Source organism: Podospora anserina, chromosome 1, assembly GCF_000226545.1.
Source record: "Podospora anserina S mat+ genomic DNA chromosome 1, supercontig 4".
NCBI classification, from domain to species: domain Eukaryota; kingdom Fungi; phylum Ascomycota; class Sordariomycetes; order Sordariales; family Podosporaceae; genus Podospora; species Podospora anserina.
Window position 1 is genome coordinate 780,664 of NW_001914853.1, and position 24,833 is coordinate 805,496.

General features: G+C 50.4%; 7 protein-coding genes across 7 annotated transcripts; 3 read left to right on the forward strand and 4 right to left on the reverse strand.

The window, feature by feature from the left end:
- Positions 1 to 115: 115 nt before the first annotated feature.
- On the reverse strand, positions 116 to 1,497 carry PODANS_1_16540 (uncharacterized protein; the record flags this gene model as incomplete). The annotated part of the gene is made up of 2 exons (XM_001907064.1): positions 116 to 1,139; positions 1,202 to 1,497. 2 exons carry the CDS (start codon positions 1,495 to 1,497, stop codon positions 116 to 118), a joined length of 1,320 nt encoding a protein of 439 aa, XP_001907099.1.
- An 8,599-nt stretch (positions 1,498 to 10,096) lies between these two features.
- On the reverse strand, positions 10,097 to 11,423 carry PODANS_1_16550 (uncharacterized protein; the record flags this gene model as incomplete). The annotated part of the gene is made up of 2 exons (XM_001907065.1): positions 10,097 to 10,615; positions 10,674 to 11,423. The coding sequence occupies 2 exons, from the start codon at positions 11,421 to 11,423 to the stop codon at positions 10,097 to 10,099; spliced, it is 1,269 nt and encodes a 422-aa protein (XP_001907100.1).
- Positions 11,424 to 14,214: 2,791 nt separating this feature from the next.
- On the forward strand, positions 14,215 to 15,138 carry PODANS_1_16560 (uncharacterized protein; the record flags this gene model as incomplete). Its single annotated transcript, XM_001907066.1, has 5 exons — positions 14,215 to 14,244; positions 14,303 to 14,418; positions 14,480 to 14,506; positions 14,579 to 14,709; positions 14,765 to 15,138. The coding sequence occupies 5 exons, from the start codon at positions 14,215 to 14,217 to the stop codon at positions 15,136 to 15,138; spliced, it is 678 nt and encodes a 225-aa protein (XP_001907101.1).
- A 598-nt stretch (positions 15,139 to 15,736) lies between these two features.
- Positions 15,737 to 16,240, forward strand: PODANS_1_16570 (uncharacterized protein; the record flags this gene model as incomplete). Its single annotated transcript, XM_001907067.1, has 1 exon — positions 15,737 to 16,240. One exon carries the CDS (start codon positions 15,737 to 15,739, stop codon positions 16,238 to 16,240), a length of 504 nt encoding a protein of 167 aa, XP_001907102.1.
- A 3,528-nt stretch (positions 16,241 to 19,768) lies between these two features.
- PODANS_1_16580 (uncharacterized protein) lies at positions 19,769 to 20,755 on the reverse strand (the record flags this gene model as incomplete). The annotated part of the gene is made up of 4 exons (XM_001907068.1): positions 19,769 to 20,046; positions 20,102 to 20,587; positions 20,669 to 20,687; positions 20,753 to 20,755. 4 exons carry the CDS (start codon positions 20,753 to 20,755, stop codon positions 19,769 to 19,771), a joined length of 786 nt encoding a protein of 261 aa, XP_001907103.1.
- Positions 20,756 to 21,456: 701 nt separating this feature from the next.
- On the reverse strand, positions 21,457 to 22,656 carry PODANS_1_16590 (uncharacterized protein; the record flags this gene model as incomplete). The annotated part of the gene is made up of 2 exons (XM_001907069.1): positions 21,457 to 22,587; positions 22,651 to 22,656. The coding sequence occupies 2 exons, from the start codon at positions 22,654 to 22,656 to the stop codon at positions 21,457 to 21,459; spliced, it is 1,137 nt and encodes a 378-aa protein (XP_001907104.1).
- Positions 22,657 to 23,469: 813 nt separating this feature from the next.
- PODANS_1_16600 (uncharacterized protein) lies at positions 23,470 to 23,922 on the forward strand (the record flags this gene model as incomplete). The annotated part of the gene is made up of 3 exons (XM_001907070.1): positions 23,470 to 23,628; positions 23,690 to 23,819; positions 23,876 to 23,922. The coding sequence occupies 3 exons, from the start codon at positions 23,470 to 23,472 to the stop codon at positions 23,920 to 23,922; spliced, it is 336 nt and encodes a 111-aa protein (XP_001907105.1).
- Positions 23,923 to 24,833: the final 911 nt, after the last annotated feature.

The window sequence follows — 24,833 nt, forward strand, 5'->3', positions numbered from 1 at the left end:
CCAGAGCAAATGCTCATTTTTTTTGCTTCCACGTCACAACACAGTTGCTTCTTCGCGCATTCAAGTTCATCCTGTTCAGATAGTTGGATCACAAACAAGTTATTACCATCGTGCTCTAAGCCCGGCTCCCCTCCACCCACTCCGGCACAACCCTCTTCAAAAACTTCATAAACTTCCACATCCCCACCGCATACTCCCTCTCCCCCTCCGGCGTATCAACCTCCTCCGGGAATGCAATACCCGCTCCAAACAGCCCAATCGACTTCTTTTCCCCATCCTCTGCATAGAAAGCCCCTGTCCTCGCATCCTTCCTCAGCTTCACGACCTCTTTCCCATCCCCTATCCTCACCTCAGGGATGGGAGCTGGGGTATACCCCACAGCCTGCACCACCCCTTGGCAATCTTTCAACTCCCTCTCTAGCAATGCCCATTCCTTTTCTTTCCCTCCCGAGCAGTCGATTCGTGTGATGAATTTGCCTGCGTCGCTAGTGAGTAGCACGTCCCCGTCAAGTTGTGTTCTTCCAAACTCTGCAGCTTTGCCCTTCAAGCCCGTGTTGTCGTATTGGATGTAGCCGTCTTTTTGGACGGCATATCGGAGGGTGGGGTGACGGGTGAACCATTTGATCTTGAGTAATGGGTGGCTTGTGGTTGTGAGTTTGTAGAGGTTCATCAGCACCAGGATGGCAGAGTGGGAGCCGCCTATTACGCCGATGGTGAAAGGTTGGTCGCGGGGAATGGTGGTGGATAGGATGGATGGGGTAAGAGCTGTGTCGAGGGGTATCGTTGGTGGACTGGAGGGTGGGAGGGGAGTGGTGGACGGGAAAGCGCCTGTGCAGTAGACTACCAGTGGGCTTGTGGTTAATGATGATTCGGAGGTCGTGGTGAGAGTCCAGTGTTTGGACTGGGGGTCGAGATGAGCCGAGGTAGCTTTTCCCTCCACGGTCTGGATTCGGGGGTGTTGCCTCAACCCGGCAGTGAGTAAGTTGAGCATATCGCCTGCGTAGCTGAGAGAGCAGGTCCCGCTTTGAGGGAGCTTCTCAAGGGCCGTGATGGCATTTGGTTTGTGTGCTGTGTTGAGAATGTGTTGAAATGGCTTCAAAGCTTCGGCATAGTCAACAAAGAGCTTTACCGCAGTGTTACTGACTTTGAGTTAGTTTGATGAGTCAAGCCAGCATTTGATGAGAATAAAAGGTAGACCTACCCGGGCACTTCGCGATAAAATTTATTGATTCTTCCCCCTTGGAACTGCTCATCTACCCACACAATTTTCCCATCGTCTTTGATCTGTTCCAGGAGATTTCCCACAACCGCAATCCCAGCGGGGCCGGCGCCAACCACAACGGCCGCCGCATCTTTTGGTGTTGCATTCTGGCGGAATTGCCGTACCAACTGACCCACGGAAAAGGAGGATATTGTGCGTTGACGATATTCCCTAATCAGCACTGAGCGTGCAGTGAAGCTGCCGCTGCAGCCTGGAAGTATCCTCACAGCATGCATTTTGATTGTTGGTTGAAAGTGATTCGGAAGGTATAAAGCAACACGGTGAGTCGGAAATCGGCAGCGGTCAACAAACAAACCCCCTTTGGCGTCCCACTTTTATTCGCAAGATTCTCCGATTCAACTCCGAAGTGGGCCCGGGTGACTCAAAAGCTGATGCCCTTTCTTTTTTTCCAAGTCCAAATGCTTTGAATTCTGTCTTTCGAATAGAAAGCTAAAATTGCGCCATTCTCACACGTCAATTACAATCAGATCACCGCGAACAACAAGTGCCCACTTATATGATGCTTTACTACGACAGCTAAACAGGGTTATTCCCGGCTCGGGTGTTACGGAGATCCACCCCGATCCTGCTCCGTAGGGGTGGGGCCGTGTTTCGGCCCAACCCGCATGAAACAGCAACGTCAGCCGGTAACTGTCGGTCCACTTTGATCGGTTCAGGCCTGCTTCTGTGCTTCAAGATGCCTAGAGTTCGTGGTCAGCTACATTTTGGTTTGGCCACACAGTTCAACTATTGTGTACCTTGGTAAGCCAAGAGATAATGATGTGCTGGTTGCGCTGAAAAATACGAACTATGGCAATCACTATACTGAAAATGGAAATTCCTCAGCTGTTGGGTGTCAGAGCAATCAAAGATACTTGAAGACATTTGATGGTAACATAAAAGCTTTAAATTTATATCAATAACCCTCCGACAGACTTAAGGCATATTATGATAGTCGAGGGACGGTAAAGACAGTTAAAAGGTATGATAATAACCTTGAAGCTAATAATGTGTTGTTGCGGCGGCCTCGACTTTCTGCTTAGGTACGGCAAGAAATGATAAAAAGTTCAAAGGAGTCATGTCACAACCTTAACATCGGGAACGGTGGAGCAGTGCAAGGTCACCAGCCAATCAGAACAAGGTCGCGGCGGTCTGGGCGATCATGGGCAATAAGACTGGGAAGTGCAGTGATCACGGAAGTACAACCAATAAGGAACCAGAGAAGGATCATAGCGATCATTATGATCATTGGGGAAGAGCGGAATGATCACCATGATCGGGGAGAATCAAGGTCTATATATACGGAGGAACTGGCTGGTGTGGCTAGACAGTTCCGCAGTATGCAATTCACAATTGTATTCACGGTATCTTGTGTTTACATTGAGACATCTTGTTGTGCACTATTTAGCTGCACCGAACCAATTGTCAGAAGTTACCTTCAACCAGTATCCCTTTCAGAGGTTCTGTACAGGGGTTCGTCACAAGCAGCCGTACTAATACTAAAGAATCCACGCTAGTAGTTAGGACAGCAATATATCTACGAAGCTTATAACGCTATAAGAGCTGTCCAGGACGCTAGGAATACGATCTCGGTTATCTAGATCCTAAAGAGCGCTTAAAACGAATTCCTAAAAATAATTAAGGGAAAAGTAAAGGAAGTAACTTAATAGAACATTATGTAATAAGCTTAGGAACCTAGAATACGATTAATAACCCTTTGTATCGTATAGGCTAAAATACCTCCTAAGACCTTACTAAATAAAGTAGGTAAATACTTTAAAAGGATCGATATAACGCTATTAAGAAATTATACCCGGCGGCTATATAACTACCTATTATAAAAGGAGGTAAGCGTACTCGCTTAGTTTATAATAAATATAGTAAGATTTAACGCTTACTTTTACCGAATCGGGATAGTCCCGTTAGTTTAATACGTATATAGATAAGCAATAGAAATAGTAAAACATTTCTTTTTCCGGTATAAAAAATGGACGGCGTGCCGAGTAGAGATGCTTTAGTATATAATTACCCATAGAGGTAATATTTCCTTCTATCTAGGAGGGAAATCGCCGTCGGATAAGGAAGACTGGGCTCCGAACGTCGAGGCCGTTCGGGCAACGATTCGGTTCGTAATAACTACGAGCCGACTCGACACGAACTAACCACAGGCCGACTAAAATACTTAACCGGCTAACCATCACTCTCCACCGACCCTATACCTATTACTTTGTGCCACGGACAGCAAGCACTGCTTTAGCCGCCGAAGATAAGACGTTGAACATTTAAAGAACCGACTTTAAGCTAGCCTACTAACAATCCTACTAACCCACGAGAATCCGTAGAGAAATGGTAAATCAGAGTGCATAAGCTAGAATAGACTTTGCATGGGCTTTAAGGAGATCAGGGCATATCTTGGGGAATGTATGCTTCAATCGGTAATAGTTGCCCTTTCGGCTTAGCCGCCGGGCGTTAATAAATTATTGTTATTATTAAACAACAAATAAGTGCTGTATTTCATTGATGCCGGATCTTGGGATCGACATAAACCACCTGCATCACTTGCAGTTGGGCTCTTACAGCGAGCTACAGAGTTTTCGTGCAGTGAGATAAGATGGGCCGAGCTTGGGGTCTGGCTCGGCTTGTCTCCCTGAACTGACGACCTGGCTCCCGGTCTCACCCTCTCACCGAGACGAGCCGTAAGTAGTTTTTCCGGTCAATTTCTTGGCAAAGTGGGGATATTCGAACTATCTTCAGTTAATTCACGGTTCTTCTTCTTCCGCTTCCAAGGTGCCTGGGAGGAAGAAGCCTGAGGAAGCTGGTGCGCCGGGCTTCGTGACCAAGACCCCTCTCCTGATATCTCCCTCGTTGAAATCCTGGAAGTGTTACGGCAGGTAGGACCACTGCACAAAGTCACGTCAGCGGACCTCTCCACATCCATCGGGCGGATCGAGGCGGACCCGTGAGGGACCAAGGTCAGGCACAAAAGAGAAGCAAAGTCTGTATGATTTTGTGCCTCGGGGCCCCGCAGTGACGGTGCTGTGGACGAATCGTGATAAGCGGATCAGCGGTAGCCTTATAAGTGGCCGACGAGCGATCGATGTCGCTAGCATGATGGAGGGAGAGGCGAGGATATTGCTCGAGACGGTCATGTGCAGAGAGATTGCCGAGGAGGAGCGAGGCAGCGACGCTTTTGACCCGAGTATCGAACTATCTATATGATCGTGGGAGCTGGAGAGAGAAGGAACCTATGGACCTAAGAGCCTATGAGTATCGGAGGAAACTTCTCGTGAGAAGCATCCTGACACGATGGTCACATTCGGTTGACTGGTGGGTGATGGTGTAGTCTCTACACCACTTAGAGGCTATCCAGCGGAAGTGGCCGCAAGAGTATTCTCGCTAGGACTTTCAGCGTGAATACTGGGAAAAGAAAGAACAGGACATACTTGTGTATAATTGCACATAGTATTAACGTTACTAACAAGAGATCAAGTGATATTTGATAGTGTAGCAAGAATCTGATGACAAGGGTGACGGATGAGAGGAGAGTTTTCGTTTGGAAGAGGATATCTGGGAGCTTAATTTGAGAGGGGTCATAAATATAGCAGCCCGAGAAACAATTGTGTCCTGGAGAAATGGAACGTGCGATAGGAAGCGGGGTTGTGGCAATCGCCATCATTAACCATGGAAATTGCTCCAGGATTGCTCACCAGATATGCCTCCATTAAAGTAGTGGGTTACACATTCCCGGCTTCGCGTCACTTTTTCCTACACTGGACGGCGAATGAATATCGAAAGTGACCTGCATCGCTATTCCCAATCAGAAAAGCAAATGAGCCGGGGGCTAATAAGTGAGATGATATGGTTGAAAACCGGCCAGCTGTGTGTGCTGTATCCTTCTGGCATGGGTTCTAAGAGTGTGACCTATCACTTCTCTGCTGCCGCACTCGGGTATGCCTTTGTGTCTACTGTCCTGCCAACAATGATTTGGTTCTGATTCCGATCTCAGCTCCCTACACCGCCCCTGCATAAGGAACATTATTCTTTTATCCTCGACAGTAAAACCGCTAGACAGCCTGGCATTATAGCAGCGATTCGCTACCATAGGCTCAAGAATCGATCTTACTGGTCTTATGAAACGATTCAAGGACCTGGAAATCGATTGAGAGATAGTAGTTAGCTACATGGAAGGCCTTAGTACTTTGTTTAGGAGGAAGATACCTTTCAGCATGTAGTTTGTTTACAAAGAAGTTAGCTATAAGTGACTCTGCATAAAGGGCAAGAAAAAGAAGCAGAGCACTGTGACGGCAACTCGATAGCATTAACTATTGAGAAAACCCTTCCAAAAGGAATGTCAGAATAACAGGATCAACATCTTGTTACCTTGTCACGGTTTTGGCATAAGGTGGGGGAATAGGCGAACCAATAAGTATTGGACCAGGGACTGGGGCAGGGCTCACGGGCCATAGTCCAGAAGGAACCAATGGGAGCTGGACCGGGGACCGCGGCAGGGCTCACGGTCCACGGTCCAGGAAGAGCCAATCAGGTGAGGACCGAGGACCGTCTGGAAGTCAACAGTCCACGGTCCCGAGGTCTATATATACGGAGGAACTAGATGGCTAGCAGATAGTTCCGCAGTATGCAATACAAGTCACATTCGTTGGTATCAAGACTATTGTGATTGATACAAGCCATTGTGCACTATTTAGCTGCACCGAACCAGGTTATCTAGAAGCGCCTTCGACTAGTATCCCTTTCAGAGGTTCTGGATAGGGGTTCGTCACATACCTGGATGCACTATATGTAGTGTTTGACGGGCACACATAGAGCTGCCGACGCTGGTCTTTACAGTAGAACCGAGTCTACAACAACAAGCCCTTCTCTAGAGCCCAGATATCAAGAAATAAGAAATATGTAAGGGTGGCGACGACCCCCCTGGCGGATAGCAACATGTATGAGGGTTATCTCCTTTACGTCTAACTTGCAAATAGTCCCCATCTAAGGTTCCCTCTGAGTGGAGACCGCTCGACGCCTTCACTTTACAGACGCTAGTCGGCGTTCCTTCAAGCAGGAGCCCATGTATCCCTGCGCATTAGCCAGCCACTTCGTATTCCAGCCATGCCTTTACGCCATCTGCTGCCGCTTCTCCTCTCCCCCTCCGACTTGCCCCTGACCGTTCTTGACTCCGCCCCTCCATAAAGTGTCGGAAGTTGTAGGGTTATCGGCAATACCGAGAGGAATAGAATCCTTTGCTAAGGGCGGTGCGCCTTACAGCTGCTCCGTTTGCATAGTGCTATGGATCTATGGCCATTGAAGTTTGATGCCCCTCATCCCTTGAGATTAATATACGCCTGTTAAATTGATTTAACCCCTGCTGTTCCCTAGTACATGTTCCATCACTAAAGGAACAGCAAAATAGAAACTCTGGCAACGGACAGGTAGCCTGCTACATACATTCTCGCCGCCTTTACGTGATTCTTGGATTGTAATACTCAAAGCTATTTAACTAGATGTTATAATATGGCGACTCATAAGTGTCTTCTTTTATTAAACAAAAATGAACAATTTCGTCTATATCTAAAGTTGCAATTTTAATACCAAATGGTGGTTCTAGTGGGTTTGATAACGGGCTACTGGCACGCACGAGGAGAAAACGGAAGTCATGCTCAGTTTTGGTTGCGGCAAGTATAGCCGAACGGTCCTTGGATCCACTTTAGCTCAGGGTGATGCTCACTGCGCTCACCTTTTGCTCACCTTCCGAGACCGATACGGACTGAGCCCAAAGATATTGTCGGGTGTGACTATATAGGTATTTAAGCAATTGCCTTGGAGCTTCCGCTGCCAACATTGGTGTCAGAAACCTTTTCATTAGCAAGGACCACGCCATACTCACACAGTCATTCATCAATTGACATCCTGCCTGAGCCATTTTCTCATAACTTCTTCTCCCGGTCATAACCATGCCCGAACCTCTCACAATCGCTGCTGGCGGTGCCGGGGTTCTGAAAATTGCTGGCGAAGCAGCGCGCAGCGTGGTCGCTCTCAGTCGCGCACCAGAGGAGGTGGATGGCGCCGCCAATGACGTCCAGGCTTGTCAGGACAAAAGTGAACGAGCTTATCAAGCTCCGCAGCAAGCACATCAATTTCCTCGAAAAAGATCCAGATCATCTCAAAGCTGTGGACTCTGCTATCGACAATGCCCGTGCAGCCCTTCGAGAAGCCAAGCCAGTGGTTGAACGCAACACAACTAGAGCAAACAGAGTCGGAAAAATCAGCATCAGCCGCCTCATACGCCCCATTCAATGGAGCATCAAAGACCGCGAGACATACAAACTCCGATGGGAAGCTATTCGACGGACTGACTGCGAAGTCCAGGTTCAGATCACCAGGCTGACGACTTACCAAGATGTTATGGTCGGGATATGCAACTCCCGGAATGAAAAGGAGGGAGATAGCCACTCGGAGAAAGAATACTTGAATGCTAAGCGGGCTCAGAGGGTAAAGGGTCTTGCGACCTTGGGTCCGGTGATTCATGAGGCGGAGGTTACACCAACCCCCTGATTCGGAATTTCGTCTTGAAGTTGAGTTGGAATCAACATCATGATCTTTTCAACCCTTCATTGCAAGTCCCCCTCCACGGCGCAGCTACTCAATACATACATGCAGATGGTGTCAAGAAGGGTTCCACACATTCACCGGCCAAACTGGCTTAACTATTTACCCAGTCTTTCCATAGAAATCCTGAATATACTCACTTCCTCCTGCTATAGTCAGGTGTGGCTGGCATTACCTTCGGAGATCTAGTTCCTATCATTTCGCCAGCCAGGTATCTTCCAAGTTCTATCTATTTCCCAGACTCAAAGGTCTTGAAATGCACTTCGGATATACATTTCACTTTTTCGAGGACATTACACCTTGTGAAAGCTACCAACTTTCCAAATACATCACCATTCTCAATCCATCCATGGAATAGGTCTCATTCCATGGTTTTCTGTTTTAGTTTGGATAGAGTAGATCTCTCAACCTGTCGCTTTTCTTCCCTTACTTTTTTCTCGGAAGTTATGCTGGAAGTCGCCTGCCCCATGAAGATATAGCGAACGAAATTGAAATGCATATGTGCTTACTGGTATAACGCAGCGATACATCGCTTTTTTACTCTCCCCCAATCACACAGACACCTTCCTGGCCTTCAACACAACCCTCGAAAACCTCTCCAAGCTCCCTCGTGCCCAACCCGATGGCTTCAACCACTGGAGACTCCCCCTCCATAAACACGACCCACTCCAAAAACATTAGCTCATGATGACAAGAGGAATTCAACGCAGTATTCCTAGAAAAGAGGCATTATTTCATCCCCGATGTTCGTTCCCCACGTTTTGTTTGCCCCCTTTTCAAATCTCCACTTACCCCTTTCCAATCTCCACTTTCCCCCTGAACAGTCACCATGACAAACACCTCTAACCCTCCCTCTCAGATCCCCTATGTCCCCACTCCCAAAGAATACACCCTCGCTTTTCCTGACAAAGCCTTCCAATATGTCTCTCCCTACAAAAATACACGCGTTCTAATGATAAGTGACTCCACCTCCGGACACGATCTGTCCATCTCTTTGTTACCCGTGGCGGCATACCCCCTCCACATCTCCCCTCCCACCCGATTACATCGTCTAGAAGTTAACAATCTCCTCTTATCACCCTAATACCAACAAAATCACCTTCTGCGACGACACCCACCCCGACCAATGCAACATAGACATGGTGGTTTACTGCACTGGCTACTAACCTTCCCTTTCCTTCTGACACCACCTGGCTTATGGCCACATAACAAGCGCTCGAACCAATTTCAAAAAGCTTGGTATTGAATTGGGTTCTATCTAACGTCACCGAAGAAACACTGGAGCAAGAAAAGACCTATCCGCAGGCAAACCTACCCCATCCATAGCCCCATGAACATAAGCATCCCCTATCAGATTATACAGTCCCCGATGCAACTCGTTGCAGACGCTATCTCCTTGTCTCATCATCTGTTTGGCTTCTTCACCAGCCTGGTAGAATACCCGGTCTTCGGGCCGCTTGATCAACGTCTCAACCACTCTATGGTTGCACCCTACCTCTTGTGTTGAAGGTCGCAATATCAGCGGTACCCGGCTCCCCGACACAACAGAAACCCTATCACCGCTGCTTACACCGCGAGGACCGGTCCCGATGTATCCCTTATCCGTGATAAAGAACTTCCTATCACTACACGCAAACCTGACGGCGTAGTGGAACGCGTTCCTCTTTTCAGACTCAAGCTCCTTCTCAGTCATCCCATACCTGGCATTGAAGACCGGCTCCTGCAGGTGATCACCAATGATTGATGTCGTTCTTCTATGATGAAAGTCGACGCTTCGCCATTTGGCGTATGCTGACGACACATCGTCCCCAGCGAGGGATATTCCAGCGTGGGTGTATTCAATGTTTCCGCAGATAGTGCGCCAAAAGGCATTGCCAACGGTTCCTCCACCGGCATATGGTCGATTGTCGTCTCCTAGGACCTCGGCGACTAGCTCTTCCCAACTCTTCACGACCTCTCGCCATCGTCTGGCGCCACCGTCTCTGCCGTGATGGGAGTTGACTACTTCGTCGCAGACCCAGTGGATCCGATCGAGCTCAACCCCTTCTACCTCTAATAGGAGCCGGCCGTGAAGACGAACCTGGCCGGGGGGCAGGTGGCTTGAGGCATCATAGAATCCTTGTGTTTCAAGGCGGATGTTTTCGGTGGCACTTGGTCTGTAACTCCTAAGAGGGATATTAGTGCAAATTTTCACAGCAATACCATTATAGATCGAAGGGCTTCCTACCAGTCTATCACCCAGGAGGGATGCCCTGGATGGGTGAGCCGTGGGTCGCCGTCACTTGTGGCGTTTGGTGTGCCACACAGAACCTCAAGCGACTGCATGTTTTTGATGACTGTGATAGACACCTGCCAGTAAACATTTGTCACGTCAAGGTTGTAGTCGGGAGCAATCTTGTGTTGGCCACCCCAATACTGGACCATGCCGATGAGTGCATACACCTTATCTCTGGGGTCTGTTGCATTCCGTATCCTGAACTGTCGGAGCAGAGGAAGCAGTGAAACGAGCTTTGATGGGTTTCGCCAGTCCTGTCGGATGATCTCGATATCTCTTACTTGCCGTGCGAATTGTGCCAAGAATGATACGTATCCGTAGGCCGAGTCGATGTTTGTAGAAAGCTGGCCGTTCATATATGACGCCGCTGCTTTCGTGATCATGTTCCATGGACATGATAAAGTGGCATAGTAGCAGGTAGCCTTGGCTGCCACCACTGTCTCTTGAAGAACCCATGATCTTTGCCACTGCCAGCACAGAGTTAGCTCACATAATCCTTCTCGTGACTGAACAGTGGAGTTGTACCCATGCTTGATCCATTATCGCCTGGATACCATTCAAAATGCAGGAAGACTGCCCAAAAGGGGAGCTGATATGCGGAGTAACTGAAGCCGGTATTCCAAGCGATAGTAGCCATAAAACACAAAAGCCACCGAATATGTATTGTCGTTTGCAATCAGATCGGCGGAGAAATTCTAGCCAGAAGAATCGATTGGTCTCTTCGTTATCCGTCCAGTCAAGCGATGTCAGGCCTAAGGAAAGCATGAAGTCCTCTGCCAAATCGTCATCGTCCCGTTTGCTCCCAAGCCAGATCGCCACTTCTTCAGCCTGTTGGTATATTCGCCGCATTATGCCCACTTGGTGGCCTCTTTCGTCGGGATCATGTTGATTTATACAGACAGCATCCACCCAGAGATTTACTACCTTGTCTTTACTTCGCAATCTCTGGAGGGCAGCGTATAGGTTAGGACTGACGGGTATGGGCACATTGTTGCATCTTATCCACATTGTTGATGGCGATGATCCCGAATTTGAACTGCCAAGAGTATTGTCCCAGGCATATGAAAGTGCTTTGTATGGCGGTGCGTTGTTAAGAGGAATTTCTTCCAGGCTACAGGTGATTGCTTGATCCAAAATCCCGGGGTGTAATCGCATGAGCCGGAAGTTGGTGCTTCCCTCCCCCGCAAGAGACCCGTAGAGCGGTGCGTGTCTTAAACCGGGTTTGCGATGGAGTGTTCTTGGAACTCGTATTGACCTTCTCTTAGTAGCCGACATCTTGAAAAGAATGAGCGGGTAGTTGTGGTTGTAAATGTCGGAGGTGCGAGAGCATCAGAAGGTGAGAGTTGTCAAAGGTCTATCTATGCCCGGCCGGGATGGATGTGCTCCGCCCCGATCCCACATGCAGGCTCAGAGGCTGAGCACACAAAGCTGTCCCTCTTTGATAGGGCAGTAGCTGAGCGCACATTGTCCAGAAACAATGTAATGTTCCAGAAACAAGACTTTGACAAGTCCCCTTTTCTTGCAGAAAGATAGCCAGCCTTCCGCATAGCCCGAGATGTTGAAGCTCTCAAGTCCTCGCCGTGTAAGGTGAGCGTTTGGTGTGCAGCCAATCGTACCCCTGACAGTCAACCACCACTCATACGCTGCCACCTTTTAGGGCTGACCCACCATCTTGGGCATCAACGACAACGTGGAAAATGGAGCCAAAGCAGGTCGCCTTGGAAGAGGACCGTGATTGTCCAATGAGGATAATACATATGTGATGCGAGAAATGCTCAAGTAGGCGCGTGAAGAGTCACTTGGAACACGCCAGATTAGCAGTCCCTTGTAGCGTTGTCCTACATAAAAAGAGATCTCTTCTTTCTCGATATTTCATTCTCTCTGCCATCCACTTAACAAGTGTTAGCTTCATGTTGTATCAAGATGTTTTGGCATAAGTCATCGCCAGCTCTCAAGATGGGGTTCCTCGGGCCCGGGACCAGCACTGCGAAAAAGCTTCCCTCGGACAACTTACTGGGCACGCCTCCTGATACCCCTGAGTCGAGTCCTGCCCCGGATTTGCAGCCTATGGCCACCCCCAAACTGCGGGGGGCTCTCCTCCAGCAACCACTACCCACACCCCCAGACACTGGGCTTGCGCTCAATGTCCCGAAAGCTCATGATTTTGGATCCTTCATGGATGTCACAACACCTCCAGAAGTTGAAGAAACGCCTGCGACCCCGACAACAGAAGACGGGCCAGAAAGTCCCACCTCCCAGCTTACCCAAGAAGCCTCGAGGTTTTGGGGAGAAGACTTCTCAGACACAGCCTCAACAGTACTCACAACACCATCCGAAGCTCCCTTCACCCCCTCAAAATCAGAATACCGCTATCCACACCACGTCGACGATCTAATCTTCGACTGCGAAGACTCCCCCGAGACCCCAGACACTCAGCTAACCCAAGAAGCCTCCCGTTTCTGGGACGACACCCCCGACACCCCTTTCACAGCCCCCTCCTCAGCACCATCCCTATCAGGAACCCCATCAAAACCTCTCCCAGGAAAAACCCGCCACTTGCTGCCCAGACAACCCGGCCTCAAAACCCCCCTCCCATGCAACAACTGCGGCTCTCTAATCTCACCCAACCACCAACACCCCCTCCAATGCACCCATCTCCTCTGTCCCACCTGCACGAGGCAAACCCTCATCACCTCCCTCATCTCCAAACCCTTCGTCCCAGCAGCCTGTCCTTGCTCTGCCTCGACCCCGATCCCGAAATCCATCCTCCGACAATCAGTAACCTACCTCCAATTCATGGCCTACGCCGACAAACTCAGCGAAAACTCCATTCCTGCCGACCAGAGGTTGTACTGCCACAACCCCCAATGCAAAAGATTCATCAACCCGAAGCTGGACGTGAAAAAGGGAGGGAAAGTAGGGACGTGTGGGCATTGTGGGGGAAATACGTGCAAGAGGTGTGGGCAGAAGGGGCATATGTTTGGGGTTAGTCAGCAGACTTGTAAGTTATCTACCTCGACGAGAAGAAAGAAGGAGAGGATGAGAGGCTGACGGGTTTTGAGGTGAAGTGATGGAGGGGAAGAGGGTTGCTAAGAGGGGAGGTAAGAGTAGGAGGGAGAGGAAGAGGAAGGTTAGAAGTGAGGGGAAGGGTGGGATGTGTCCGGGGGTTAAAGGGGTTGGTGAGGTTTGGGTGTGAAGAGGTGGACATGGGTTGAATAGCTAGATATGGGTTGGATAAACATGACGTTGGAAATTGCGTTATGGCGTTTCGGTTGAGATGATGGGCTTTGTTTGGTCTGTGGGAGAGATAGACATGGCGACATCGCGGCGTTGTGATATTCTGGCAAGAATATTTGGGTAGATATTTGATGAATTATCAGACATGATAGAATAGACATGTGAAATATGCTTCCTAATCCTGTCGTCAGCAACGTCTGGAATATGCTGTTGTGAATGTGCGACAGACTTGTTATGAGAGCTCGTTTTCGAATCAACAAGTTGATTGAGGGATCGATAAGAAAGAGTCTCAGGGACCAGGACAGGGCTACCTACCATATTTCCCCGTGAACCATCACGCCGGCGACGGGTATGCAATCGCGAAACAAACGGCGTTGTGGACGGCTCAACTTTCACATGCTAGAGGAAAACGGTTCCCCCACGATTGTGGGTCCCGGGATCTGGTTTCCAGGCCCCTGCGTCATTGTTGCGGGGAACCCTGCCCAACACAGCGCGCCCTGGAATGCTGGAAGGCCGCACCACAGCGCTGCAGCGGTGCCGCCATGGGCACCCCCTGTCGCCAGCCGGTCGCACATGCTCGGCTATGAAGTGCTATCAAGAGCCGCTGATCCTCTTTGTTGATGATACCAAAACATTTTGCGACTCTCCCATCCTTTTCCTCCGGACCTATAGAAGCCTTTATGACGACATTCCCATGAGGTAGACCACGAAATCTTCTCCTTCAGCGCTGCACGCACTCATATATCCCGCCTATACCGTCCTTGCGCTCCTCCGTCGCCCGCTGAGAAAAACGTTTCGTCATCCGGCTAGCTGCCATAACCGAGGCACCATGTCAGCCACCACCATCCAGAGCCTCAAGGTGTGACGAAACCACCACTTCGACTGTCTAGAGAATCCAAGGTTGACATGACGATTAGGTTCTTGTAGAGAGCATCATTCTCGACCCAAAATACCATGACATCCTCACAGTTGTCAAGGGCGCACGCAATGGCGCTGTCTACGGCGCAAAAGTCCGCTTTCCACATGCCTTGGTGTAGGTTTTCAGATCACAGCCTGTACATCTCGCCGCAGCCTGCTGACCATGATGTGTACAGGATGATAATGCTCTTTCGCTCCGGAACGTATGTATTCCCAGCTATCCTGCGCCGGCCCGTCTCCCCGAGATTAACGCTGTATTCGTCCCCGTGATACAGATTCCGTGAGAAAGTACGACTCATTTTCAATGCTACAAAAACACACGCCCTGAATTTGGCAAAGTTTGCGACGATATACAAGTCAACATGCTTGCTTCTGAAGCTGTACGGGGCTACGCCGGGCAAAGAAGGTAAGAAACGAGGAGCCTCGGTTCGGCAACACGAGACGACGCTAACATACCGAAGGCCCTTATGACAGCTTTATTGCCGGTCTTCTAGGCGGCTACGTTGTGTTCGGCCAGCGATCGAAGCGCGGCAAGATCTCGAGCGTCAGCCAGCAAATCGTCATCTACATCTTTGCGCGCGTCGCGCTGGCGCTGGCGCGTCTGGCAGTCAAGCCCGGCTATGGTCTTCCGGGGGTGTCAGAACCGAAGCAGAGTGCGACGATCAGTCACTATGCCTGGCCAGTCTTTGCCAGCATGTCATGGGCAGCCGTGATGCATCTCTTCAGATGGCATGCCGCCGAGCTGCAGCCTAGCTTGCGCAGCAGCATGGTTTACATCTACCAGAATTCTGACGACTGGGACGGGCTACGGAACTTTATATGGCACAACAAATGAGGGATCAGTGTACGATGGAGACATGATAAGGATATTTCAAGGGCGTTCATACGGTTGTATAATCACGGTGGCTTCTAGATCTGCTCGCAGCTCCTAGCATCAGCATTGGCTTCTCGCATTCTTGGTTACAGTCCGGGTATGGGAACCCAAGGTTTTGTTTTAGAGGAGGTCTATGCTGTGGTGGATCGTTAATGGAGGATTACAGTACCTATCTTGAGTATGAATTTCAGACACAGACTTGTGAATCTCGGCAGTTTGGACACGTTACCGGGCCTCTTGCTTTTCTGTCTAGGTCCTTCCTGAACCGGGTCTGCTCGTTGGTGCTTGCTAAAGACTGTCCGGGCAGGCAGGTCCTCAAAGGGGGCTTCTTACCACCTAACAGGCAGGGCAGGAGGAAATCTGACCAGCTCGGTCCCGTGTGCCCGTCGTCAGGAAAGAACACTGGAGGGTGATCAAGTACCTCAACTTTGCAGCAGCAAGCCTGGGCATCTTTTCTCCCCTTTCTTCCTCAATCATCCGCTGCCGTGCATTCACTTTCGTTTTTGGGCACACCAACCAACATCAATCCCATCGGTACTTGACGACAGTCTTATCCAACATGGATTCTCAATCTGGCAACACGACTACGCGTCCGCCGCAAGACACAACTACACCTCCGCAACACACGGCTGCAATTCCGCAAATCATAATTTCGCCTCCGCGAGACACGACTCCGCCTCCACTATTCCCAACTACGCCTCCGCAAGACACTACAGCCTCCCCAAGCAGCCATGATGCTCCTCTCAAACCCATCGTCGTCGCTCTTCGACGGTTGCCTAGGACTGGGTACTATGAGCCTGTCATGTGGTATCCAGGCCCCGATTACCATTGGAGTATCACAACTGCGGAGCAACATGCCTTGCTCCTTTCTCCACAAATGGCCAAACCAGACCCCCCCTCGCACGTTGAAGAAATTATCACACCATTCTTTTCACTTGACCTTCCTCGCTTTTCCCGGTTATCACCAGGTTCCTACCGACCCGAGGGGCCCATCGTATTGCGGGGGTACGAAAAACAGTATCCCATTGAAATTGGCCTTGTTGAGACGGATGAGGCGACTTAGGCTCTCGCCCGTGATGAACCTCTTACGATGATGACCCTTTTGATCTCAGCTTGTCATGACGAATTGGCTCAGAAACTCACCGACACTTTAGGCACCTAGTTTCAACCTTTTTCAATCTTCTTTGAGTCGCTCGCCACCGGTACAATATGTTCTTCAAGAACAGCCCTGAGGAATGTGGGCCAACATCGATTCTGGAAGAGGAAGAGGAGGAAGGTAGCTGCTTTGGATGGATTCTGGACTATTGGCTTCGTGTAGACACAAAATAGGGAGTGGCTTTGCACTTGATACCCAGCGATGCTTGATATGGAATCTGGAGGTTGGGAGGGACAAATCAGGAGCGTTGAATCAGCATGGCATATTTTTTGTACTGGAAGGTTCTTTGTTCTAGGTTGATAAGACAGGAATAATGGCATCTTGTCTCTTCTGAATTTTTACCTTGTGGACAAAAAAACACAGCATATAATATGAAATCAAGGCCTCAAAGGATAGTGTAAAGACCTTGAAAGGTGTTTAAAAATGGTATAGTGGCCTTTAACATGGTAGGGAGGGCTTGGAAGATAGTCATAGGGCGTTAGGAGATAGTCGAGGGCATTTCGATCATCTTTCAAGGTTTTCTGTCGAGTTCTAAAGGCTCGTAAAGTTTCGATAAATATTTGATGTCTATTTACTATCTTTGGAAGGCATATAAACTCTTTGTAAAGACGTATTATCTATCTTTTAAGGGGGTTTGAGCATCTCTTTTTGACGTAGTTCAGGATACTCTTGCGTTAAATTGCCTACTTTGCAGTACCAGTAGCCTATTCGTCCACAGCTTAACAAGTTGGAAAGGCATTGGGCATAGGTATAACCCCCACATACCCACCCCAACCCCATCTTCCCCTTCTTCTTCAAGAAGCACCGAAAGACATGACCAGCCGGTAGAGCACATCATCCCCTTTGGCATCCTTCCAAAGTAACCAGATTTTGTTTCACCATCATGGGAGTTTTCGATGTTGAGAAATACGACTGCAATGGAAACCAACACTCGAAAAGCCGGGTGCTGTTGCGCTTGCTGCCGCGTTTGCTGCCGCGCTTGCTGCCTAAAACCTGCCTTACGACAGTGTCAGTCACGTCAACAATATTTATGTCGGTCATCCGCAAGTGTGGCAGCTATTTGGAGATTTTATGCACACATTAGCAGTTTACAAGTGTTTCTTGCTGTGTGTGTGTTGTCGTGTTATTGGGGGGGATTGGTTGGTTGAGGGATAACATGCTACTACTGCCTGTCATGCCTGGGACTCGACTCGACCAAGGCAAGCGAGTGCTTTTTGTTTTCGAGGGGAGTCGGGTCGTTCCACTGTTGATTCACCATATGGCTTTCACATGATGGCTTTCTAAGGTATTGTGGATTTGGTGGCCCAGCCTATTGTGGGATTGATGGCGTTGGAGGTTAACCTTGAGGCTGCACCGCCAGTCAACACAGCAAAAGCATCTTCACCCCTCGAGAGTTTGGATGGGACATAAATAGGCTCGAAAGAATTTTTCGCAGGGCTTCTCTTTTTCACGTCTGTGGCATTGGATGTTGGGCTTGACCTCGACCAACTGTCATAAATTTAGACTCGGCCTCGCACGCGTTGAAACTTACGGTTCACTATCGAATCAACTTCATATCAACTATCACCCACAATGATGGGCGAGGCCTGACACTCGAGCGAAAATCTCGCCTTTGATCCCACGCCACCACCTTATACAAGAGAAGAACTACAACCCGACTCGAACAATGGCACCCCAAACTTACGACTGTCAAATCTGCCTCAGCCCATTCACCTCCCCCCTCTCCCCCCTTCCTCCCTTTGCCCTCCCGGGATGCAACCACTTCCACTGCCCCCGCTGCCTCTCGGAAAACCTAGCCCAGTCCCTCAAATCCCTCCCCTTCAAACCAGCCACCTGCTGCATCCAGGCAACCTTCATCCCTCCCTCTATCTTCCGCCGCCGGGAGTTTGGTATACCACGAGACAGGGTGCGCCTCTATCGACAGAAAATAACAGAGTACCAAGCCTCCTATCCCACGTCACCTGCGTCAAGACGAAGGAGGCAACAGACACCACCGGAAATGGTACAGGGTTTGTCAGGGGTGAGGATTGTGTTTTATGGAGCGCCGATGCCGCTGAAGGTCAATTTGCCAACTTACTGCCATGATGCGAAATGCGGGGCGTTCATACCGGAGGTTTTGGGGGGCAGGTGTAGGAGGTGCAAGAAGAGGACGTGTGAGATTTGCAAGATGGGGATGCACCTCGGGCAGGGCGGCTGTAGGAAGGAGGATTTGTTTAGGATTGAGGAGAGGACCGAGGTGAGGAGGTTGGCTGCTATGGAGCTTGTTACCTTGGATGTGAAAAAGGTTAAGGCGGCAAGCAGGAGTGAGAGAGAGAAAATGGAGAGGGAGAAGAGAGAGAAGAGGGAGAGGGAGAAGGAGTTGTGGGCGCTGACGAGGGCGTTGATGAGGGAAAAGGAGTGGAAGAGGTGCCCGCGGTGTAAGAATGGGATTGAGAAGACGGAGGGGTGTAATCATATGATTTGTGTTTGTGGGATCGATTGGTGCTATCGTTGCGAGAGGGTTTGGGGGGCTAGTCATATCATTGGGGTGGGGGCTTGTGCTGGGTAGTTTAGAGGCAGGGCTTCCCTTTGATGATGCGGGTAAGGGCAGGGGCAAGAAAAGGGGGTGGGCTGGACAAGGACACCTGGGGAGAGAGAGTTGACGGATCTGCTTCTTTTGTTTTGGGATGATATTTCTTTTTTTTAATTCTGGTGGAAAACGTGTTTGGTGTTTTACACGAGCAATGAGGATGATATCAACGACGACAGGCCTCGACCGTATAGATTACGTTTATTTCCTTTGTCAGGAACACAGTACAGACAAACGTCCTGGTAATATACAGCTACACAATAATACAGAGACACTAGAAGAGGATATTGCCGGCTGCACATGCAGATATAACATAGATTTGCACCGCTTAAATCTTGTCTAAATATATAGCCTCATGGCTGGTCAGCAATTTCTGAGTTACGTTGACAAAATAACTCAAGAACACTGATCAAATATGTCCTGGGGATTTTGAGTTGTCAAGTTCCCATTCGACTTCCTCGCCGCCTGAAATTGGCGGAGAGTTAAGTTCTGAATAGCAAGCCCATCACAAACCTTCTCACAATGTGGCGTCATGACGACTTCCATCTCCAATCACCACGCCACCAGCCGAGGCATGTGAATGCAACCCCCAAAGTCAACAGCTGTCACCAGACACAGACCAAGATAAATTAAAACCCATGAATTGCGCACATCTTGGTATATACTTCTAGCCGGCTACAATGACTCTCAGCCAAATCGATAAAAATCAACACAGCAACTAACACACTGGGCAACGGCGTGTTTTCCAGGGATATTTTGACATTAACCATCCAACACCGGACGCCTTGACCATGCAAATCTTTTGCAAAACCCATTTTCCCCAGAGACTCTGATGACCGCCTTCCAAAATACCCACCGCCACCAACTTAGACAAGCAAAACAGCGTTCAGGCAGCCGTCGTTCTCGGGGTTGTTGGTAATCTGGGCGTAACGACCCCAGGCAATCTTTCCGGAAGCTGTGACCATACCAAGATCGGAGACGTTGACCTCGATAATGGTACCCTTGGACAGAACACCGAGCTGGGTGTACAGGGGGTTGCTGGGGTTCTTCTTGACGCCCAAGATCGGGAGCTGTACCGTGACATTGAGAGTTGGGTGTGTGACATTGGCCTTCTTGTACCGGAGACCCATGGGGCGAATGAAACCTATTCCCAACATTAGTTCCCCTTTCCAAGCTCCTGAACAAGCCGAACCACTCACGTTCGTATTTGACCGGCCGTCTGGTGAAATCAGGCCCAACAAAAGTAGGCTTCGTAACCACACGCTTCCACCCCTTCTTGTGCACCTTCTTGCCCGTCTTGACAACCTTGAATAACTCCTCCTCACTGATACCCTTGACCTTGGGAATCGGCACCGAAAACCTCGCCGCCTTCTCGGCACGTTTGCTCTTGATCTGACTGGAGAGGGCCTTGGCGGATGTGGGATTGGCGCGGTCGAGAAGGTACGAGGGAATAGGGTTGGAGGGCTCGTTCTCGGCGGGGGCGCCCTTGACGTTGCGCTCTTCGTGCTGCTTGATCGTCTTGCGCATCTGGATCTTTTGCGAGTGACGCTGCTTAGCGTACAGCTTGGCCCTCAGGCCGCGGAGGTTCTGCGCATTCTCGCTCTGCTTATGGCCCTCACGAGCGGCCTTCTTGCGCGTGCGCTCCTCATGATCGAGACGCTTGCCGTGAAGCTTGCGGTGTCTTTCTGTTCGGGGATTCTAGTTAATATCTGCGCCAAATTTCGATGGTTTAGAGACGGGCGAGCAGGGGAAGGGCAGAGGCATACCGATATACTCGTTCTGGGGCTGCAGTTGTCGAAAGATGTGGTCAGCGTTTGTCAATCGACCTCTTCCTGTTCAACAGAACTTACCATGATGAATTCTGTCACCCTGGCAAGGGTCTTGAGTTCTCAGTTGATGATGGTTTGAAGGAGAGCTCAAGATTCGGATTCGCAAGCTTGCTAGGGCGTAATGGCGATGCGATTGAATCCAGGCGTTGGCACTGGAGGTCGTCCTCTGATAAAAAAATCAAGAGCTTATCGCAGGCTTGGTGGCGGGTTGCAAGTGGGGCAGAGACTCTAGGCCCTGATTGGCCAGCCTCGCACATTCGCTTGTCCTCCAACACAAATGACAGCCGGATTTCAACTCAAGAAACATTAGCCGAATGCAAGTCTACAAATGATATGTGATATTAATCAGCATAGTATTTACAAAGTCTATGTATGTACGTGAGGCTGAAGATACTAGGTGGGGTGGAGCACCAACATTCCACGACGACACAGCAAGCAGAGAACAATGAAGATACAGAAATAAAACATGATTTGTAATAACAACGCTCACATCGACTCTATTCCGAGTTCGAGCTTGCTACGATGCAAGTATGTTTGAGCAATACCTAGGACACAAAAACCCAACTCCAATGCTGATGCGGTATCTCGGTTGCTGCAACCACTGCGCCATGCTGAAACATCCCAGAAATCCAGTCTTCCGTTGTTCCCTTATGCACCGGCCCGCCCCTGAAGCCTCTATCCTGGGTCCCCAGACCGTAACTCCAAACATGAAAACAAAAGTATCATCAACGCCGGCTGGCTCTCATGGCCTCTAGAGCCTTGCGTTTTCGCTCTTCCTTCTCGCGCTTCAGCCGCTTCTCGCGTTCCTCTTCCTGCTTGTCCTCTAGGCGAGCACGACGTTCAGCCGCCGTCTCTTCCACTTCAATGTCGGAAAGACCAGCCTCCATGTCAGACTCATCCGACATGTCGTCATATCCACCGCGACGGCCATAGGCATACGGGTCGTCTTCATCTTCATCATACTCAACAAAGTCGTCCAGGTCGTCGTCCTCTTCCTCGTATCTTGAGCGAGAGCCGCCATATCGGGGACGTTCGTGTACCTTGTCTCGCGGGTCACGATCAGGGCCGCTGCTGCTAGCCTTTGGTTTGGTGGTAGCACCTGGCCGGGGTCGTGCTGTGCCGGTATAACCAGTTGTCGCCAAGGCAGCCTTCTTGATCTTCTTGTTCTCCTCCTCGGCCGCTGCTTTCGCTTTGGCACTCGAGGCTCCAGGAGACACACGATTCCGCTCGACTCCATTTTTTGGAGCTGTTCGAGATGATGCAGGGGGGGCTGCAGAGCCTTTCCTGCCGGCGACCTTGGCCTGCTTTGCCTGGTCCGCCTTCAGCTCTTTGCGCTCCTTCATGGTCAGGTTCCTCTCCACTGGCTTGTGACTGATCTTGCCAAGCGATTCCCGTGCCTCCTGGTTCTCACGTGCCCTCGCCATAATCTCTGCAAATGACCGCTTCTTTGGGGGACCCGAGTCCGATGGTGATGGTCGGTTAGCGACAGGCCGCGATGGCAGAGGCTTGCTGCCATTGGAGGAGACACCTGGACGGGTGCCATTGGTCACAACTGTGCTTGGTCTGGTTGCTGACGCAGTCGTCGATTTGACTGGTGGTCGCGATGACCCAGAGTATGTGCTTCCGGAAGCGGTTGTGGGCTTATCTATCGGCCGGGAAGCTGGTTTTGGCGAGCTGATGTTGGGCCGCGATAGCCCATCTGCAGTGGTCTCAGTGCGCGGTGCCTTTGGGAGCGTGTTACGCAAATCATCCTCGGCCTTTCGTTTGGGTGCCGTCGTGCTATGTCGCGATGTGGGGTTTGAGGTCGGTGATGGGCTGGGTTTCTCGCCAGTGATGGCCCCAAGAAGATCCGCAATCTAACCACAATCGATATCAGTATCAGGGGTGCGGAGACCGAGGAATCAGCACAAAATACGTACCCCCATCGTCGCGCGAGTACAGCAGTATGGGCGGGATGCCGAACCCTAAATCTCGCAGTTGTCGTGATCCCTCCCCAACCTCATACGATTTGTTGGCGCGAAGTCATCGAGTGAAAACGCCAAAACGGGCCTTGCCACTGAGCGTTTGCTGTGTCGCTGTGCCAAGCGCTCAGCTATGCGGGGAACGCCAGTGCTAGAGTGCTGTAAATCTGCTGAAAGCGGCTGAAATTGCGATTTTTAGGCTCCGCGATTGGGAGCGGAAACAGAAGCGGTGTGAGTCGTGGGAAAGAGAAAGGGAAGAAGTCTGCGCGGTCAATGGGGACTTCAATGCTGGGAGCGCAGGCTGCTTTTAACTTGCGGGCAAACAGCCTGGCCTGGCTCGTCCTGGTACAGTTCCAAGCCAAGAATGACCAAGAGACCCACTGCAAAGTCGTAACACGAACCTGGGAGAAGCTCGGAGTCAGGTGTCACCGGTTCCGGAGGTCCTGCCAAGCCGTGTCCGACTCAATTCATTACGTCAGCAGGAGCACGCACCTCCATGCCCTAGAGCAGCAAGCAGTCAGGTGATTAGTGGGGTGGGAATTTGCGGGCACAGGAACCAAAATTGTAAAATATTCCACCTTGGCTCGGGAGCTTTTATGACCGAACACAGCAACACCGCCCAGAACTAAGAAGAGTCTTTCTCCGCACAAGCCAGCGGTTAAAATTGATTGACATCTCTTGTTCTTTACTTCTCCTAAAGAGTGAGTTTCCCTTTCAGACCCGACGCAGTTTCGAGACTCCGAGGACTAATCACCAAGTCGCTACAGAACAGCCAAAATGAAGCACCTCGCCGCTTACCTCCTCCTCACCCTCGGTGGCAAGGCCACCCCCTCCGCTGCCGACGTCAAGGCCGTTCTCGAGTCTGTCGGTATCGAGGCTGACTCCGACCGCCTCGATAAGCTCATCTCTGAGCTCGAGGGCAAGGACGTCAACGAGGTACGACCGATCGCACAAAGTCGCAAGTGGCGGGAACAATTTTGCTAACATTGCTCGACAGCTCATCGCTGAGGGTTCTTCCAAGCTCGCTTCCGTCCCATCTGGCGGTGCTGGTGGCGCTGCCGCCGCTGGTGGTGCCGCCGCTGCCGGTGGTGCCGCTGAGGCTGCCCCTGAGGAGGCCAAGGAGGAGGGTATGTACCGCGACAATATCTGCTGCAGGAAGGACAGTTCGCTAACAATCTCGCAGAGAAGGAGGAGTCCGATGACGACATGGGCTTCGGTCTCTTCGACTAAGCGCGCCATATCGTCTTCGTTTCCGAACAAGAGCTGGGCAAATCCGAAGAACCTTAACGACTTATGCGGATGTTTACGGCGTTATCTACAGGCCATCGGCCTCGGCTGCGGACCAGGAGTTTTGGGATTTGCGCGGGCAGGTTTCTGACATCGTACAACGGCATATAGGCGGGGCAATCAAAAGCACCAAGGCTCTCTTCGGACAATGATGTTCTTTGCATTTTTGACTTGTGACATTGTTCTTTTACTTCGATTGACATGACTCTTCTGGTTGCGACTATGAAGCGCTGTGATGTTGATCGAAACACAATTGGGACTGTGGCATGCGCATGGTCGCAAGCTCTCAGCTCAACAGCAGCTCTCCCTGTTATCGATTAATCGCTTATCAGAAGCCATGGTGGGATGTGCAAGTGGGCCTGGGACGTTGAAATGAGTGGATAATTCTTGCCTGAGGCACCGGAGCAGGCGGATGATGAAGTGGCTGGGTAATTGCCTGCATATGGAAAACGGAGGGGACACGCTGAAAACGCCCTTGGCAATGCCCGGAACGCGCTAGCCTGCCCAGTTTTTTACGGTTGCTGGGTAACGGGCCCAGGAGATGGTGCGCTGTCATTGGCTGCTCCACTAGAGGCCAAAATATTCCCTCGAATTGGCAAAAGCCCAGCGTCACCCCATCTTTCCCTTGTCCACCTGCCAACTCTTGTCGCAAGTCCCATTCTCGGTAAAGATGCCATCGCGACAACGGTAGGCCTAATCGACACGACCACCAACACTTCGAGCTTATCGCCAGTTGTGCCAATTGTGTTTTACTCAAAATCAACAGTGGTGGAAAGTATCGGATAGCACACGCGGTGTGAAGCGACGAGAGACAGAAGCCGGCGAAAACCAGCCACCGAAATTCTAAACAACAT